The sequence below is a fragment of the Aricia agestis genome, chromosome 13 (genome assembly GCF_905147365.1).
Source record: "Aricia agestis chromosome 13, ilAriAges1.1, whole genome shotgun sequence".
In the NCBI taxonomy this organism is placed as follows: domain Eukaryota; kingdom Metazoa; phylum Arthropoda; class Insecta; order Lepidoptera; family Lycaenidae; genus Aricia; species Aricia agestis.
In genome coordinates, this window is record NC_056418.1 from 9,189,621 (window position 1) to 9,210,856 (window position 21,236).

At 35.7% G+C, this 21,236-nt stretch overlaps 2 protein-coding genes across 2 annotated transcripts in view; both read left to right on the forward strand.

Moving 5' to 3' along the window:
- Positions 1-1,381: 1,381 nt before the first annotated feature.
- The window catches only part of LOC121733126 (probable WRKY transcription factor protein 1), a 64,916-nt gene continuing 45,061 nt past the window's right edge, over positions 1,382-21,236 (forward strand). Inside the window, exon 1 of the mRNA XM_042123287.1 lies at positions 1,382-1,567. The gene's annotated coding sequence lies outside the window, so the exon portion shown is untranslated. The remainder of the gene's footprint in view (positions 1,568-21,236) is intronic.
- LOC121733328 (uncharacterized protein K02A2.6-like) lies at positions 18,415-20,461 on the forward strand. Its single transcript, XM_042123545.1, has 2 exons — positions 18,415-19,012; positions 19,170-20,461. Exons 1-2 carry the CDS (start codon positions 18,415-18,417, stop codon positions 20,459-20,461), a joined length of 1,890 nt encoding a protein of 629 aa, XP_041979479.1.

The following is a 21,236-nucleotide window of genomic DNA, read 5'->3' on the forward strand; positions in this document are numbered from 1 at the left end:
GGGGGGGGGGGGGGGGTTAATGGGAGGTCAAAGGTTTTAGAAAGCTTTGGACCCAATTTTGTTTATTAGATTAATTTTAAGGAAACTTTGCAGTAACGTAGGCTACTTTTATCCCATACTAGCTGTCCCGATGAACTTCGTGTCACTTTAAAACCTTCCCTGGACTTCTACGAATATTTTAAGACTAAAATTCCGTTCAGCCGTTTTCGAGTTTTAGCGTTACTAACACAATTGAAAATCCATTTTTATATATAAAGATGTTTAATAGATTCATGCCACCTATATGCTTTAAACTGAAGTTCACGCGGACGCAGTCGCGGGCGACAGCTAGTATAGGTCTACCGGGATCTGATGGCTTTGGATGGCAGATTTTCAAAAAATATCCTTGATCATTCGATAAATTTTTATATTTACATGTTTCCAACACAAAGTCAGTCGCCATAAGGAAAAAAAGGATCAAAATGTTTTAAGTACCTATTCCAATTACCCTGCTATTGCAAGAGTCGATTTCTTTACTCACTTTTTGTCATCAGATTCTGGTAGACCTATAATATTAATATTATATGTAATTTTATTTTTTTAATATATTTGTGGTTTCGGATAAGGATGGAGGATCGACTCACGGCGCCCCTTTTGCCTTTCCACGGCGCACAGTTTGGAAACCCCTGCTATATATTATATTGTATTATCTTTGGTTGTACCTAATGCTGTATCCACACATACCGCCTTTCAGACTACCTTGCAGCCGGTGCTGACGGTATGAGTGGATACATAGTGTTTCAAACAGCTTGGACCCCTTGGAACTACGCCGAGATGTAGCTTCACTCTGCATACTCTATCGGTTGTATCACGGGGAGTGCTCTGAGGAATTGTTCGGAATCATACCACCTGCAACTTTTCGCCATCGTCCCACGCGAAAAATTTACCATCCTCATCACCTTGATGAGTGGCAGTCTTCCACCGTGCGTTTCTCGCATAACTTTTTGCTGCGCACTGTAAAACTCTGGAACGAACTATCACAGCAGTATTTCCGGACCTATATGACGTGCAAACCTTCAAGAAGAGAGCGTATTCCCTCTTAAAAGGCCGGCAACGCACCTGCAGCTCTTCTGATGTTGCGAGTGTCCATGGGCGGCGGTAGTTGCTTTCCATCAGGTGACCCGTTTGCTCGTTTGCCCCCTTACTTCATAAAAAAAATACAGCATAAGGTTGCAGGGTCTTTATTTACAAGTCAGAAAAAGTTTAAGTTTAGTGCATGTAAAACGCGGCCCGCCCCACTGCGCCCCGACACAATTTGCGCGAAGCTCCTTTTTTCCGTTCTGCGCGCTTAACTTGTTTGTATGGTGGAAATGCAATTTACAATTAGTCGGTTAGAACCGGAGCTACGGGCAACACGTGTTGCTGTTGAGACTTGAGAGATATTGTTTACAAGCTAGTGTTAGTGCCGAAACAGTGCGGGAAATTTGTGTTCATTTGTGAATGAAGATGTGCAAATAAAATAAAACATACAATTTTTGTTTATTTTTGTGAATTACGTGAAAATAGTTGGAATTTACTTTTGCTTACGGTATGTGGATTAACTTTAATAATTAATGGGTATTATGTTTTCATCATTATAATATTATACTTAGTACTTGCTTAGTACTAATAAGGGTCAATTCAGACCGCAACGCGACGCTATTCACTTTTGAAATTTGACACATTTGTTCAGACGCTGATATAGACTTACATATACGAAAATTTTGCAGTTCTGGAAATATTACATACACCCGCGTCGAATTGATAACCTCCTTTTTTTGAAGTCGGTTAAAAAAAGCCTATGATCCTTCACGTGGTCTACTTCTTATCTTGTGCCAAATAACAGAAAAATTGCTCCAGTAATTCGTGAGATAAGTCCATTCAAATAATTTCTCCCATTTTTTTCCACATTTTCCTCTATTTCTTCGCTCCTATTAGTCTTAGCGTGACAAAATATAGCCTTCCTCGATAAATGGGCTATCTAACACAGAAAGATTTTTTTCGAATAGGACCAGTAGTTCCTGAGATTAGCGCGTTCAAACAAACAAACAAACTCTTCCGCTTTATAATATTATAGTATAGCCACAGAATATATATTAGTGGTACGTATAGATTAACTTGTTATAACTTTAGATGAGGTAAGTAACAGACAAACACACTTTTATTTATATTATGGACTAGCTGTTACCCGCGACTTCGTCCGCGTCAACAAAATGTTAAATACATAGGTAAAAAATAAAAAAGTAAAAAAATGTCCTCTTCCTTTTTGGAAGCCGGTTAAAAAGTAGCCTAAGTTACTCCTTATTACATCAGCTATCTGCCAATAAAAGTCCCGTCAAAATCGGTCCAGCCATTTCGGAGATTAGCCGGAACAAACATACAGACAGACAAAAATTCTAAAAATTGTTATTTTGGTGTAAGTACCGTGTGAATATTCATATGCATGTAGTAAAAACGGTTATTTTAAAATTACAAACAGACACTCCAATTTTATTTATATTTTATTAATTTAATTTATAAGCATTGTGCACAATAATATAATGTGCTTTCATAATTTAATATGAAACCCCGCTCGAGTATATTATGAAACTACGTCATGACGCCCGTTAATTACTTACGTATTACCACAGAATATATATTAGTAGTACCAACAGAAGTATACTATTAAGGTCAAATTCTGACCGCGCAGTGCTCTCTCTGTCTATCGCATAACTCGTACCTTTTCTGACGAAATCAAGGTTTTCGCCTTTTAGAAAACAAAATATTCTTTTTTAATTACTATTGGTATGAATAGCAAACCTTTTTATAGTAATATAAAATTTAAGTAACCCAACCTATATTTTATTGTAGTTTTATATATTCGACTAGCTGTTGCCCGCGACTTCGTCCGCGTGGACTTCAGTTTATAACGCGCAATGTCAACAAAATTGGTATCAAAAGCTTTTATAAAACCCTGGTACCCCTTAAATCAAAACAGCTGTGCAGTGTGCAGATATTTCATTTTTTTAAATTAAACTTTATATTTTATGCCAAATTTTAAAGCTTATTTAGCCCCCCAATTACACAACTTTACCCATAAACTATTTATCATTGATAGGTTTAAGATAGTTTAAGGTTACGTCACTGTATATGATATAAAGTACTGACTTACGGCCGTTCCCAATATTTTATCTATCTCTGGTTTTGCCCTACTAGAGATAGGAATAGCTCACATTAGACATTAGAGACATATATTTTATGTCAATTGTGAGCTATTCCTATCTCTAGTAGGGCAAAACCAGAGATAGATCAAATATTGGGAATGGCCGTTATTAAATAACGTAAAAAAAAATAACAATCGAAAAAAATCGAAACCGTAATGTATGATGATACCACCTCTTATAGAAAGATGTTGGGCAAGCGTTAGCGCGATGTAAGAGACGCACGGCGCCATCTAGTATGAATTTTCGGAACTAACTTAATTTGAACAAATTTTCGTATTTTCACCCCTTACAACCCTTTTTTCCAGTAAAAAAGTAGCCTATGTCCTTTCTCAGGCTTTAGACTATCTGTATACAAAATTTCATTACAATCGGTTCGGTAGTTTTGGCGTGAAAGCGAGACAGACAGACAGAGATACTTATTTAGATTATTGTGATGTTTTCTTGAATTATTTTAACTAGGCAACCGGATACTGTGAGGTATTTTTTATTAGTGTAGTTTAATGTGTTTTGTGATAAGTGGTTATGGAAAATATTAATCGTAATGTTGCGCTATATATTCTCAGTTTTACGAGGTTGTTTTTAAATGGAATGTTATCAATTATTATTTTATTCATCCTACGTAAAGGAAGCAGGAAAACGACATTGTATCATTTGTATTGTGAGCATACAATATGAAAAACGTGGATAGTTTTATTTATGTTGGTTTTGTATGGAAAATGGAAGTTTTCTTATTACATTATCAAAAGTGTATGAAAAGATGAAGATAAAGATTTGTTGAATTTGTGCAATAACAATTATTGGTATGTAAAGAATGTGACACTTTTCGAAGCGAATGGTGCTTTGATAAGAGACTGGTTGATGAAGTTTTATTTTTATGAAGATGTTGCTCGAGATGATGGACATTTTTCTCGCCTCAAACACCCCATTATTGTGAGTAGTCATCGTCGTCGTTGTAATCATCATTATCATCGTTTTCATCATGGAGCACATTCGTGTGATAAGAAAACTCATCAGAGGAGTATACGTATATGTAATGATGAACATATATTATTATTATGTAAATTAGAAGTAGTGAGATTTATTGATACTAATAATAACTCTCGAAACAAGCGAAGTGGTAATATGCGGAAAACGAATACTCTACAACAGTCATGGACCTCTGATATGTTCGAGCAGACATTTAAAGATGACAAAGGATTGGAGATTAATGTAAAGGTGGCTAGATTTGATCCTCATCATAATTTAAATTTAGTTTGTTATTACTTTTAGCAATATTCCGCGAAAACAACTTCCACCTTTAAGTAAATGAGTGAGTGTACGCATAGGCATGCGTACAGCACCTCCCTCCTCCCACACTGCCTATGCGTACACTCGCATGCAAGAACTTGCAAACACCTCCACCACACAAGCAATAATGTTGGCAAATCCGTGCAAGGCGCCTCACCACCATGCAGGTTGAAAACCTCGACGCGCGTTTCGCCCCAACACCGGAGCATCCTCAGGATGTGGACTCTACGAACAACGTCCGTTAAGTGCCGCCAACGGCCAAAACCGCCTTTTATACACTATCGAGCCCCGCTACTATCCCCACTACCCCCACTACTCTCACTAGTACCCCCGAACATATTAATAAGCGGTGACGTAGTCAAGCAAGTTTGGTCATTCAACAATGCAAATCTGTTATTTTTCTTTTCTTTTATGATCTCTAATTGTTCCAACACGCTCAGCCGAAAGCCTTTATCTCATTTATGTAAAACTTTATAGGAATGGCCATCGGGCACAGTATGATTACTATCTAAAAGATGTTTAGCAAAATGTGACTTATCAGGATGACCATTTCTATAAGCCGCGATATGTCCTTTATGCTGAGTCTCGAAGCTGCGTCCAGTTTGACCCACGTATACACTATCGCATTCAGGACAATCGATCTTATAGACACCGGATTGATATTTTTTATCAATCTGGTCTTTATTATGACACAAATGAAGTTTTAAAGTATTATTTGTCCTGAATGCGACATGCATATCGTTGCTTTTCATTATTTTGGATAAGCGTGCAGATACCTCTCCCATGTAGGTCAAACTGGACTTATATCTATCTCTTTATCAATAGGACCTGCGTACAAAAACTTAACCAGTTCTTTCTTGTTTTTATTTTTCAAAATATTATTAATGATTTTTGGACTATATCCGTTGGATATCGCAATTTGGAAAATAATATTAAGCTCATTTTGATAATTATCTTTACTAAGAGGGATTGATAATAATCTATGAACGTAACTATGAAAGGCCGCGAGTTTGTGTTGCCAAGGATGACATGACGATGCATGAATAGTAGTATTAGTATATGTCGGCTTGCGAAAGATTCCAAAACTGTGTTTATTATTAACTCTAGTAATAGATAAATCGAGAAAATGTAGAGTGTTATTATCTTCACATTCTAATTTGAATATGTTTTTTATTTAGTTCTTAAATAAAAAACATATTATTGATAAATAATAATATGGAGGTTGATATAAGGTATGTTATCGATATGAGGATTGTAAAAATTATGGATCGATATTTTATCAATTTACAAGTTGCTAAAGCTGTGGGATCGTTCAATCCCATATACAAAATTATTTGTAGACGTGAATAGATTGCTGTACACCGGGTTCGAGAGGAGTGGGTTTAGCGATAATGGTATTTTTACGTTAGTACAATTTTGGGGTGATATCACCAATTACCTCGATAAAAGAGCGGATGGTATAAACGTTGACTATAAAGAGTGGTTGGAGTTGGCGAGTGAAGTGCTAACAGAGGTTTTCGAAAGGTACACCCCACCACTAGTCGATAGAGTAACCACCGAACTTTTAAACTATTTAATATGTGCTATTGCTGTCAACTGTGGTATAGACTCTGCATTATAGACTGTGTTTTAGACTGTGTTTTAGACTGTGCTATAAACTGTGCGATTTAGACTGTGCGATATTATTGGCTAAGCGATTATAGTGTTTTTATATCTGTGTTTGCTTCAATATTGATAAATAATAATATGGAGGTTGATATAAGGTATGTTATCGATATTGATGGCTTCCCTCTCAAAAGCCATATATATTATAAAGAGGTTGGGGTGTATGATATGTGGACTGGGGTGGTGCACCTGCACCATATTAAATTACCCATGTGGTTTCTCCATTCGCAGAAAAGTAGGGAAATCGCATTCTGTGAACGTCATGTTCACGAAATACCATTCCAAAATGTTGATGGGGACATAACCAAGGAAGATTTAGTGGAGCGTTTGCACACCCTAGATCCAAATAAAGAGCATTTATGGGCTTATAAGGGGGGTACAGTGGAAAAAAAATATTATCAACATTGGGTTTTAGACATGTAAACATTGAAACATTCGGATGCCCCAAAGTGGAGAGGGTGATTGCAATCACACACTACCACACCGTATTAACTCTGCAGAGTTAATACGGTATGGTAATTATCCAAAACTATCAAACTGTAATCGTCATACCAAGTTTTTACCATATTCTGCGTCATCAAAGAGAAGTTGTCACTGCAGCGGGGTTGAGGTGGAAGCTTTCGGTATGTGGCTAAAGGCCAATGTTGACGTAGTTAAAAAATATGATACTTATTATTATTAGGATTAAGAAAAAAAATGTACTCTATTAATAAAAACATAATTGTAATACTTAATTTTATTGTTTTAAATAAAAATTGGGGGTGGGTAACTTTAATAAAATGTACTAGGAATAGGATTATACTAGGATTATTGTAATTGTTGTAAAAAAAGAAAATAATAAAAAAAGTGTGTAAGCATTGAAAATTTTTTTATTGTACTACTTTATAAAATATATAATATAGGTATAAATAAAAATAAAAAGTATTTATAGGTCTACCAGGATCTGATGGTAAAAAGTGAGAAAAGAAATTGTCTCTAGCAATACCGGGGTAGTTGTAATAAAACATTTTTATCATTTTTTTCCTTATAACAGCTGATTCTGTGTGTGAAACATGCAAATATAAAAAAAGTTGGCCACGTGCGAGCCGGACTCGCGCATGAAGGGTTCCGTACCGATACAGAGCGAAAATAGGCTAAAAAATTTGTGTTTTTTGTATGGAGGCCCTTAAATTTTTATTTTACTTTAATATTTAAATTATTTAATATTAAAGTACACATATAACAAAAGAATATATAAAAAATTCAAGTCCCTACCTTTTGCCACTTTTGATATAGAGTGAAGGAGCCCCCCTTAGATATTAATTTTATTTTGTTTTCGGTATATTTTGTTGTTATAGTGGCAACAGAATATATACACAATCTGTAAAAATTTCAGAAGTCTAGCTATAGCGATTCTTGAGATACAGCCTGGAGACAGACAGACGGACAGACAACGAAGTCTTAATAATAGGGTCTTTACCCTTTGGGTCGGAACCCTTAATATTTATTCAATAATGAAGGATATTTTTTTAAATTCTGCCATAAAAATTTGCCATCAGATTCTGGATAGGCCTACTATACAAAAGTAAGTTATCAATGTGACATCAATGAAGCAATTGATACCTATACCTAGATAAATATATCAGTTAAAAATTAAAATTTCAAAAATGCTTACAACAAATTTTTTAATAAATATTATAGTCTGTAAATATTTGAGATGTAAAGCCCGGGCACACATTCATGTCTGCTGATAGTTTCCACCACCAAGTGGAATTGTCATTGCAACGCATGAAGAAAGTCTACGATTTAAATTGAGTTGGATCAACAGCATGTACTTAGACTTTTTGAAGGTTAAAAATATATCTAAATGGTATATTCCAGAGCCCACTCCAAATTTACAAATGAAAGGAATACCAGAAGCCACAAAGAATGCAATTACTTATCCAAAAGTTAGTTCCTCTAATGCCCGAAAATAAAAGACGGTTTTGGTATAATTTGCCGGTAATACTAAACTAATTCATGTACATTTTAAATAAATATTTACAGACTATAACAATAACTCATTTTCAATGTTTAAAAAAATGTATGCACTTTTTGAAAATTTAATCTATACTTACTATAATATTATATATTATAATATAATATTATAATTGGGAAAAGTTTGTTTGTTTGTTTGAACGCGCTAATCTCAAGAACTACTGGTCCGATTTGAAAAATTATTTCAGTGTTAGATAGCCCATTTATCGAGAAAGGCTAAAGGCTATATTTTATCACGCTAATACTAATAGGAGCGAAGAAATAGAGTAAATATGAAGTATGAAAGTATGAAAAAAACGGGGGAAATTATTTGAAAGGGCTTATTTGAACGCGCTAATCTCTGGAACTACTGGTCCGATTTAAAAATTTCTTTCAATGTTAGATAGCCTATTTATCGAGAAAGGCTATAGGCTATATTTTATCGCGCTAAGACCAATAGGAGCGAAGAAATATAGGAAAGTGTGGAAAAAACGGAAGAAATTATTTGAAATGGCTTATTTGAACGCGCTAAGTGTTAGATAGCCTATTTATCGAGAAATGCTATAAGCTATATTTAATCACGCTAAAACTAATAGGAGCGAAGAAATAGAGGAAAATATGGAAAAAACGGGGGAAATTATTTGTAAGGGCTTATCTCACGAACTACTGGAGTATTTTTTCTGTTATTTGGCACAGATAAGAAGTAGACCACGTGAAGGCTCATAGGCTATTTGTTGTGGACTAATTTGTCTGTGAAATATCCAATTTACGCGGGCGAAGCTGCGCTGAACGTTATATTTCGCGTGGTCACGACATCATGCGTAAACGGTTGGACCCATTTTGCTGAAATTTGGTATAAAGATACTTTGAGTCCCGAAAAAGAACATAAGTAGGATACATTTTGTCCCGGAAAAATCTACGGTTACTGCACAACACACTTTTATGATTTGCGCGTGCACTATTCAATCTATTTTGATGCAATTTGGTATGGAGATATTTTGAGTCTCGGGAAAGGACAAGGAATACTAATTTTGTCCCGGAAAATGTACGGTTCCCGCACAATAAACTTTTATGATTATCGCCTAAACTATTCAACCTATTTTGATAAATTTGGTATGGCAATACTTTCAGTCTCGGGAAAGGACAAGGGATACTTTTTATCCCGAAAAATATACGGTTCGGGGTTGCATTTGAATTATGCATTATAAGGAGGGGGCGGGAGAGGAGCGGGGAGGGGATTAGCTGTTGCCCGCGACTTCGTCCGCGTGGACTTTAGTTTATAGCGCGCGGTGTCAACAAAATTTGTATTAAATTTAAAAACTTTTTAAAACCCTGGTAACTGGTACCTACCCCTCTTAGGGCCGCGCTACACCGGAATGGCAGCGCTGAAAGTGCTCGCCTCGCCGCTGCCATTCCGGTGTAGCGCGGCCCTTAATTAATCAAAATACCCAAAAACAGCTGTGCAGTGTGCACATAATCTATACTAATATTATAAATGCCAAAGTATCTCTGTCTGTCTGTCTGTCTGTCAGTCTCGCTTTCACGCCAAACGCCAAAACTACCGAACCGATTGTAATGAAATTTTGTATACAGATAGTCTAAAGCCTGAGAAAGGACATAGGCTACTTTTTTACTGAAAAAAGGGTTGTAAGGGGGTTAAAATGCGTAAATTTGTTTAAATTAAGTTAGTTCCAAAAATTCATAATAGATGGCGCCGTGCGTCTTCTACATCGCGTTGACGCTTGCTCAAAAGTCTTTCTATAAGAGGCGGTATCATCTTCCATCTAAGTTTCAATTTTTTTCGATCGTTGATCTATTCTACGGTAGGTAGGTATTAAATAACTCAGTACTTTATCTGTGCAGTGACGTAACCTTAAACCTATCAATGATAAATAGTTTATGGGTAAAGTTGTGTAATTGGGGGGCTAAATAAGCTTTAAAATTTGGCATAAAATATAAAGTTGATTATAAAAAAATGAAATACTTATTGTGTGCACACTGGACAGCTGAATTGATTTAAGGGGTACCAGGGTTTTTTTATAAAAGCATTTGACATCAATTTTGTTGACATCACGCGCTATAAACTGAAGTCCACGCGGACGAAGTCGCGGGCAACAGCTAGTTTACAATATAAGACATAGAACCGAGTTTGCCCACACCCAAAAAAGACTTATGTGTTCGTAAGTCCACTAATTTGGTTGTTTTATTAAACATAACTTCAAAAACTTAAAAAAAACAATTCGTGGTAACTACTGATTTCCTAACTTTAGGAAGGGGGTGGGGGGGGGGGGTCCCCCCTAACCCCCCCTCCCCTCCCCGCTTCTCTCCCGCCCCCTCCTTATAATGCATAATTAAAATGCAACCCCGAACCGTATATTTTCCGGGATAAAAAGTATCCCTTGTCCTTTCCCGAGACTGAAAGTATTGCCATACCAAATTTCATCAAAATAGGTTGAATAGTTTAGGCGATAATCATAAAAGTTTATTGTGCGGGAACCGTACATTTTCCGGGACAAAATTAGTATTCCTTGTCCTTTCCCGAGACTCAAAGTATCTCCATACCAAATTGCATCAAAATAGATTGAATAGTGCACGCGCAAATCATAAAAGTATGTTGCGCAGTAACCGTAGATTTTTCCGGGACAAAATGTATCCTACTTATGTTCTTTTTCGGGACTCAAAGTATCTTAATACCAAATTTCAGCAAAATAGGTCCAGCCGTTTACGCATGATGTCGTGACCACGCGAAATATAACGTTCAGCGCAGCTTCGCCCGCGTAAATTGGATATTTCACAGACAAATTAGTCCACAACAAATAGCCTATGAGCCTTCACGTGGTCTACTTCTTATCTGTGCCAAATAACAGAAAAATTACTCCAGTAGTTCGTGAGATAAGCCCTTACAAATAATTTCCCCCGTTTTTTCCACATTTTCCTCTATTTCTTCGCTCCTATTAGTTTTAGCGTGATTAAATATAGCTTATAGCATTTCTCGATAAATAGGCTATCTAACACTTAGCGCGTTCAAATAAGCCATTTCAAATAATTTCTTCCGTTTTTTCCACACTTTCCTATATTTCTTCGCTCCTATTGGTCATAGCGCGATAAAATATAGCCTATAGCTTTTCTCGATAAATAGGCTATCTAACATTGAAAGAAATTTTTAAATCGGACCAGTAGTTCCTGAGATTAGCGCGTTCAAATAAGCCCTTTCAAATAATTTCCCCCGTTTTTTTTCATACTTTCATACTTTATATTTACTCTATTTCTTCGCTCCTATTAGTATTAGCGTGATAAAATATAGCCTTTAGCCTTCCTCGATAAATGGGCTATCTAACACTGAAATAATTTTTCAAATCGGACCAGTAGTTCTTGAGATTAGCGCGTTCAAACAAACAAACAAATTCTTCCCAATTATAATATTATATTATAATATATAATATTATAGTATAGATTAAATTTTCAAAAAGTGCATACATTTTTTTAAACATTGAAAATGAGTTATTGTTAAAGTCTGTAAATATTTATTTAAAATGTAATTGAATTAGTTTAGTATTACCGGCAAATTATACCAAAACCGTCTTCTATTTTCGGGCATTAGAGGAACTAACTTTTGGATAAGTAATTGCATTCTTTGTGGCTTCTGGTATTCCTTTCATTTGTAAATTTGGAGTGGGCTCTGGAATATACCATTTAGATATATTTTTAACCTTCAAAAAGTCTAAGTACATGCTGTTGATCCAACTCAATTTAAATCGTAGACTTTCTTCATGCGTTGCAATGACAATTCCACTTGGTGGTGGAAACTACTCGTATCAGCAGACATGAATGTGTGCCCGGGCTTTACATCTCAAATATTTACAGACTATAATATTTATTAAAAAATTTGTTGTAAGCATTTTTGAAATTTTAATTTTTAACTGATATATTTATCTAGGTATAGGTATCAATTGCTTCATTGATGTCACATTGATAACTTACTTTTGTATAGTAGGCCTATCCAGAATCTGATGTCATATTGATCGAAATAGGTTTTTTCTTCATATGGCTAGTTTTAAATAATAATGTTATTATTTATTTAAACAATATAATATTGCGCCGACCTTGTGTATATCTAACGACTTCACGCTAATGATTCCATGAATATTCATGTTTTCAACTTTGTACCTTCTATCTTTAAGATGCGATTCGAATCTAACTGAAATTCCTATTTTTAAAAACAAAATTCTCGCCATTACTTTAACGCAAATATATTTTTACGAGCTTTTGCCCGCGGCTTCGCTCGCGTTAAGAAGTATTATTATATACAAACTTTCATCCCCTATTTTAACGCCTTAGAGGTAGAATTGATCAAAATCCTTTCTTAGCGGATGCCTACGTCATATCATCTACCTGCATGCCAAATTTCAGCCCAATCGGTCCAGTGGTTTGGGCTGTGCGTTGATAGATCACCATGTCAGTCAGTCACCTTTGAGTTTTATATGTATAGATTTTTTTTCGCGTGATCCTTATAGGTGGACTGGTCGTGCAATGTCGTAAATAGTTTGATTCACACCAGCTGGCTAAAAAACCGACATTGTCTGGTTGCATAATCGCATTGTGCATCCAATCGCTGTTCGCTTCTAACTATTTCATTTACCTGAACTAACTATAATTGCAAAACGTATCATATCCCTGTTTAATATGCTTCAACAGTCTGGATTGCATTTTGATTCTAATACTTATATGAAAACAGATGGTGTTTTATTTTTTACTTCATTATTGTAACAGAACTAATCATACCTACTTTATTATATATTGTTTTTATTACTAAAGATAGAAGGTACAAAGTTGAAAACATGAATATTCATGGAATCATTAGCGTGAAGTCGTTAGATATAAGTACACGGTCGGCGCAATATTAAGTAAGTATATTGTTTAAATAAATAATAACATTATTATTTAAAACTAGCCATATGAAGAAAAAACCTATTTCGATCAATATGAATGTGAATAATGTAGGAGTACGATAATGTTCTTCGAGATTTTTCCGATATTGAATTTAATAAATAAAGAAGGAAATAATACTTATTATTATTTAAAAAAGACAAAACCGGCTTCAAAATTGTACACGGTAATAGAGAGTTAAATTTCCCTATCTCAACAACTACTACACCAATCAACACGGCGAATGTTAACAACAATTTTAACTAGATAATTGGGCATTATATCTTTGTCATCACTGAAACTATGCACGATTTATCAGCGAAGCGAGCCCTAGTATATCCCACAAACTGAGCACTTTTGTGCTTCACTTTACTGAAAAACTATCACGCCTATTGATTTGTGCTTGAATATAGTTTATTATATTATGTAGATATGTTATCATCGGTCAGTCAATTTAATAAAAAAACTCTCCCTAAAGATTATTTATTACCACGCAGAAAAGCTACGCGAGCCCTCACAAAGCTCTGCTTTTAGCTAGTTCGTAGAACGAATTCCGAATTCATTTGATGATGATGAGGAATCCAATTAGCAGTTTATTTGTGAACAGCAAAGGGGTCCGACAAAAACCAGTCACGTCCCACTGAAAATATATGGCGACTACCTTCGAAATAATTTTCACAGAGAGACATTATTAGAACCCCTATTCCACTGTTTTAGTGCTACATTAATGCAGCGTTTCTTAACCGACTTACGAAAAAAAGGTTAACTATGATAGGATATAAATATATTTTTTGTTATAGGATATCAGTACCTAGTCAGTACCTATACTAGTGGTAGGCATCAGATTAGTTTCTAAGTTCTTTCTTGGACGTTCAAAAAGTGTATTCATGATACATAATATTATCTATTTTATTTTATATATTAAGTATATAATATTAATACGCAAGCGAAAAACTTTGTATCCCTTTTGACAAAAAATGCGGAAACGTAATAGGTGAATGAAATTTTGCACAGTTATAGTTTATATGGTGAAGGAGTGCATCGAGCTAATATTATTTTGAAATTATGCTTTAATCACACATTTTTTTAACAAATAAAACATTACACACACTACAATACGCACACTCAAGAAGATGACAGATTTTTTAATGACAAACCTATACGTCTTTTTAAACTTTCGCGTTGCATTATAATTAAACTTTTTAATCGGGACTTAACGCGACTTATTTAAGTAGTAATGCTACTACGAGTAAGTACATACTTTTTCTCGACGTTTCGGCCGTGTTGCAACGGCCGTGGTCACGAGGGGGCCGTTGCAACACGGCCGAAACGTCGAGAAAAAGTATGTACTCGTAGTAGCATTACTACTTAAATAAGTCGCGTTAAGTCCCAATTAAAAAGTTTAAATCTATACGTCATACGAATTATACTCTTTTATTTATGGTTGAAGTCTATTGACAACAAGTTGACAAATTGAAAATGGATTATAGTTTATTTTTAAATTTAATCTTAGATACTATTAGACAATGCTTACACGGCCAGTCTAAGATCAGAATCTGATCTTAGACTGGCCGTGTAAGCATTGTCTAATAGTATCTAAGATTAAATTTAAAAATAAACTATAATCCATTTTCAATTTGTCAAAATATCGTACTTATACCTAAATATTATGTAGTTAAAAAAACTAGAGATCGCCCAATGGTCGAAATTCGACCTTAGTTGATCTGATCATCAGATCAACTAAGGTCGAATTTCGACCATTGGGCGATCTCTAGTTTTTAGGGTTCCGTACCTCAAAAGGAAAAAACGGAACCCTTATAGGATCACTTTGTTGTCCGTCTGTCCGTCCGTCCGTCTGTCAAGACCCTTTTTCTCAGGAACGCGTGGAGGTATGAAGCTGAAATTTATATCAATTACTCAGGTCTACTGTCCCTTGAAGCTGTGAAAAAATCAAACTTCTAAGCCAACGCAATCAAAAGATACAGCCGTTTATGCCGCAAATTTTCGACACTTGCAAGGGAATCAAAACCTACAGGGTGCTTCCCGTGAACTCAGAATCTTGAAATTTGGTACGAAGCAACGTCTTATAGCATAGATAAAGGAAAAATTACGAAAACCATAAATTTTTAGTTACATCACATAATATATTTTTTTTAATAATTTTAAACTTACTACCCATTTCCTCATAAACGCGTAGAGGTATTAAATTGAAATTCATACCAAATACTCAGGTCTATAATACCTTTAAGCTGTAACAAAATCAAACTTCTATGTCAACGCAATCAAAAGAAACAGCAATTTAAGCTGCATATTTTGAAACTCGCAAGTACTCGCAAGGGAATCAAAACCTAAAGGGTACTTCCAGTCGACCTAGAATCTTGAAATTTGGCATGAAGCAACGTTTTATAGCACACATAAAGGAAAAATTCCGAAAACCTTAAATTTTTAGTTACATTACAAAATATATATTTTTTAATAAATATAAACTTATTACTTTTTTCCTCATGAACGCGTAGAGCTATCAAGTTGAAATTCATATCAAATACTTAGATCTAATTGCCTTTAACCCGTGAAAAAAAAAATTCTATAAAAATACCATAGTTATGACTCGATTGTCGTAATGAACGAACTTTGTAAACCTTGCAGGTTTGTACGGAACCCTCGGTGCGCGAGTCCGACTCGCACTTGGCCGGTTTTTTAACTACATAATATTTAGGTATAAGTACGATATTTGATTTATTGATCTCACATTCATAACTTACTTTTGTAAATGCTTTTTGTACGAGGGCTGCTATTTATGTATCCGGAACTGGCCACTTACAAGAACAATATTTAAAAAGTAATTACAACATTTGAAAATAGAACTCTTTGGTTGAAGAATACATTTTGTTTCATGTGACTGTCAATTATTTTTCCATTGTGGCGTCATTTTGAAAATTGCGTGTCTTCATTTGCCATGGATTTAACGCGTGAACATTTTCGTGCAATGATTTACTACGATTTTCGGCGTGGGCTAAATCAACAACAGTGCTTTATTCAACTCACCGCAACTTTTGGAGATGAAGCACCATCAAAAACCACTGTTTATCACTGGTACAGTGAGGTTAATCGTGGGCGGTCTATGCTCACGGATGAAAATAAAGAAGGTCGCCCAAAAACAGCTGTTGTCCCACAAAATATAGATGCTGTGCGGGAACTAATAATGCGTGATCGTCATGTTACATATCGCGAGATAGAGGCGTCCTGAGGCATAAGTATGACGAGCATACATAAGATATTACACGAACATTTGGCTGTAAAAAAAATATGTTCGCGTTGGATTCCGCACAACTTGACAATCGATCAAAAACGGGCTCGTGTCGATTGGTGCAAAAAAATGATAAAAAAATACAACCGTGGTACGTCAAAAGCCGTTTATAATATCTACACAGGTGATGAATCTTGGATCTATGCATATGACCCCGAAACTAAACAACAGTCAACGGTGTGGGTGTTCCAAGATGAGCCGAAACCAACAAAAGTTACTCGTGCAAAAAGTACTTTGAAGCAAATGGTCGCCTGTTTTTTTGGAATTAATGGACATGTGGCTACAGTGCCATTAGAGAATCGTAAAACGGTTAATTCTGAATGGTATACGACCATTTGTTTACCTGAAGTCTTTGAAGAAATAAGAAAGGACAACCGACAACGCAGAATCATATTACATCACGACAATGCTAGCTGTCACACCTCAGCTGAAACAACTCAGTTTTTGGAGGGTCAAAAGATCGAATTGACTGGTCATCCGCCGTACAGCCCTGATTTGGCACCTAACGATTTCTTTTTATTTCCATACGCGAAGAACAAATTACGTGGTCAACGTTTTTCGAGCCGCGAAGAGGCTGTTGATGCGTTCAAAATGCACGTTTTGGAGATACCTCAATCAGAATGGAAAAAGTGCTATGAAAATTGGTTCCAGCGTATGCAAAAGTGTGTCGATCATCGCGGCGAATATTTTGAAAAGCAATAAAACCATATTAAATGATATATGTTTGTTTCTTTTTTTAATTCCGGATACATAAATAGCAGCCCTCGTAGTGTTCGTACTTTATTTGTATAACTATCCTAATAGTTATAAACACCGTCTCGTGCTCACGGTAGGGTGAGACGCACGTCACTAGAGCGAGAGCCAAGGGCGAGAGCGGACGTGCGCCTGTGACCCGTAAATATCGTGTGTTGTCGAGCCTGTGAGACTCCTGGAATTGTGGTGATAACCGAGTACACTACAAGTGGCGACGAGGATAAAGGTCAGATATTATATTATATACAAAAAAAAAAAAAAAAAACAATAATATATGGAACATAATAATTTAAAGTCCTTATCTGGTAGTTTCTACCACACCATAAACATCTCATGTAATATAGTGCCTATTTTAATTAGCTAGGTGACAATAATATTATTTTAATTCCATGTTTTATTTCAAATTATATTTGAATACTAACTTAAAATAAAAGTAATAGTTCGAACTTCGAACCAAAGGAATGCTAAAAATAGTCTATCAACACTTAACATGGCACTTGTTATTTAAGAACGTAAACAATAGGCATACGGCACGGCATGGGACCGACCGGCTCGAGTGTATTCCTTATAACAATAACAAAGAGTTAGTTGATAAGACTCGACCGCTGTGTTTATGTTCTACGTTAAGTATAGGTTGGAGAAAAACTTTATTATATTTGAATTTGAATATAATATCAATTAATATACCATGAGGTGATATGATGTGGTGTGTAAACTAGATAGATAAGCATTAAGATTAATAGTTAAATTTACTATGGTCATAATAATGTGGCCTAATAGGTAAATCCTCCATTAAATTCAAAATATTTGGTACAAGTTGCCCCCATTAAATTGGAAAAACTTGGTGTTTGGTATAAAATACCTCCATTAAATTGGAAATATTTGGTACAAGTTGCCCCCATTAAATTGGAAAAACTTGGTGTTTGGTATAAAATACCTCCATTAAATTGGAAATATTTGGTACAAGTTGCCCCCATTAAATTGGAAAAACTTGGTGTTTGGTATAAAATACCTCCATTAAATTGGAAATATTTGGTACAAGTTGCCTCCATTAAATTGGAAAAAACTTGGTGTTTGGTATAAAATACCTCCATTAAATTGGAAATATTTGGTACAAGTTGCCCCCATTAAATTGGATTGGAAGGAAATAAAATACACTACTTTCTTTAAATAAAATATTTAATGTATAATGTAAATTGAAGTAGGAAGTCTACAAAGGGCGTAATATTTACAGGTGGTCGCCCTGATTGATTCGCAAGAATGTCAAGCAATTTGCCGTCATTAGAAAAACTAGATTTTGAAGGCGACAGCGCGTCTTTAGGGCAACGATGGGACAAATGGAAAAGATCTCTTTATATCTACTTGGAAGCAACAGAAGTGACGACACCTTTAAAAAAAAGAGCTACACTCTTGTTGCTTGGTGGTTCGGGTTTACAAGATATATTTTATAACTTGCCGGGTGCTAATGTGGATCCTAACGAAAACAATGATGTATTTAAGATAGCAATACAAAAATTAGATGATTATTTCACTCCAAAACAGAGTAAAGTTTATGAAAGACATCTATTCCGCTTACTTAAACAAGATGAAGGAGAGAAATTTGAGAAATTCTTAGTCAGATTAAGACATCAAGCAGAAAAATGTCGATTCGATAAGCCAGAACATCATTTAATTGATCAGATAGCAGAAAAGTGCCTGTCTGTTGACCTGAGAAAAAAAATATTGACAATCGGTGATAGCATCACCTTAGAGAAAATAATTACAGAAGCTAATACACTAGAGGTAGTTACCCGACAATTGGAAGAATATGGCCAAGATGCAAAAAATCAAGAAGTAAATGCGCTTTTTAGAAACGAAGGCAATAAATTAAAGGATAAAAAATTCAAGACTACGTTAAATAAAGTTTGTGGCAGATGCGGAAACAACAAACATTTATCTGATAATGTGAACTGCCCGGCAATAGGAAAAACATGTCACAATTGCGGAAAATTAAATCATTTTAGACAATATTGCAGATTCCTTATCGAGGTTATGCAAAACCTCCGATTGTTATAAGACCAAAGGTCATGATCACGTCCACCATATTGTTGAGAACGCAAGACCTATGGCGGTTTCCATGGCAGATTTAGAAAATCAATCCAGTGAAGACCCTGAAATTTTAAATGTGAAAACAGGAATAAACAGTAACGCCTGGGATGACAGCGCTAAGCCTTATAAAATTTTTGAAACAGAATTGTGCTTTTTCGGAAACATACTGTTACGTGGGAATAGGCTGGTCATACCTTCAAATCTCCGTAAGAGAGTTTTAGATGCCGCACATGAAGGACATCCGGGAATTGTTGCCATGAAAGGACGCCTCAGAAGCAAAGTATGGTGGCCGAGAATAGATAAGGATGCCGAAAACTTAGTAAAGAGCTGCAAAGGATGTACTTTAGTTGGATTACCAAATCCACCCGTCCCTATGAAGCGACGCAGCTTGCCGGAAGCACCTTGGGTAGATGTAGCAATTGATTTATTGGGCCCACTACCCAGTAATGAGTACATTTTGGTGATAGTTGATTATTACAGCCGCTATAAAGAAGTTAAAATTACAAAAAATATCACCAGCACACAAATAATTAAACTGCTAAAGGAAATATTTAGTCGGTTAGGTTATCCCTCATCTATAACTGCAGACAACGGACGACAGTTCGTGAGTGAGGAGTTTAAGGGATTTTGTGACGAGTGTAATATTAAATTATTCCACACTATCCCCTACTGGCCTCAGCAAAATGGCGAAGTAGAGAGGCAAAATCGCGACATTTTAAAGCGCCTAAAAATTGGAAAAATTGAGAAGAAAAATTTGCAGGAAACCCTGTGGGAATATCTCATGATGTACAATTCCACACCGCATTCTGTGACTGGGAAAACACCATCGGATCTATTCTTCAAGAGACAGAATAGAGATAAAATCCCCGCTATTCAGGACATTAACAAAGAAGATGATTCCGAAGTTAGAGATAGAGATATGGAGAAAAAAGGAAAAGGAAAAGAATATGCCGATAAGAGAAGAGGAGCAAACAATTTAGACTTAAACGAAGGGGAAAAAGTGTATATAAAAGAAATGGATAAAGGTAATAAGCTTACCACAAATTATAACCCGACACCTCATATAGTTGAAAGAGCTAAAGATGGAGATGTGACAGTCAGGAACGAGGAAACAGGGCAGATGTTAAGGAGGAATGTCGTTCATCTAAAGAGAGTAGAAGGACAGTGGAAGGCCATTAAAGGAACAGAAGAGACCGAGCAAAATTTAGAATATGATTAATTTTGATTTGTAATTATGTTAGTATAGTATCTTTATTATTATTAAAGTTTTAATAAGGAAGGGATGTAGTGTTCGTACTTTATTTGTATAACTATCCTAATAGTTATAAACACCGTCTCGTGCTCACGGTAGGGTGAGACGCACGTCACTAGAGCGAGAGCCAAGGGCGAGAGCGGACGTGCGCCTGTGACCCGTAAATATCGTGTGTTGTCGAGCCTGTGAGACTCCTGGAATTGTGGTGATAACCGAGTACACTACACTTTTTATTATATTTTTACAGCCACTAGAGTGTAAATATCTGTGTTCAAAATAGTAAGAATTAAATTAATTAAATTTAAGATACACTTATATAAGTCCGTTATTTTTGAGTTCACGTCATTAAAATAATAAACGTACCTATTTAAGGTAAACCAATGCGCACACATACTATAAATGCCGTTATTGTCATTTAGTGCGTTTGTAACATGTTGCAGTTAAAACAACACTTCGGTGAACCTTAATAATCAGTATAATTGTAAAGTACTGCATTAATGTTATGTACTAGTCATCTGTTTTGACCATGGAAACAATTTTTCTATTGCTTAAGTGACCTTACTGCATGTTTACCACAGTATAGCAATATGACATATCCCTACAGTAGTGAAACGAATGTACTTGCGCAGAGCAACGGAGGGGTACCCGCGGGGAAGCGGGCGGCGCGGGCCCGCGTACACAAACTCGCGGAGTTTGTGTACCTGCGCCCACAGGGGTGACGTTGGCGTCACCCCTGTGGGCG

Excerpts from the sequence above, each read along its gene's own strand:
- LOC121733328 (XM_042123545.1), top strand. The coding sequence starts at position 18,415 with ATGTCAAGCAATTTGCCGTCATTAGAAAAACTAGATTTTGAAGGCGAC. Across the intron at positions 19,013-19,169 it reads TGCGCTTTTTAGAAACGAAG|ATTCCTTATCGAGGTTATGC; the intron begins GCAATAAATTAA and ends ACAATATTGCAG.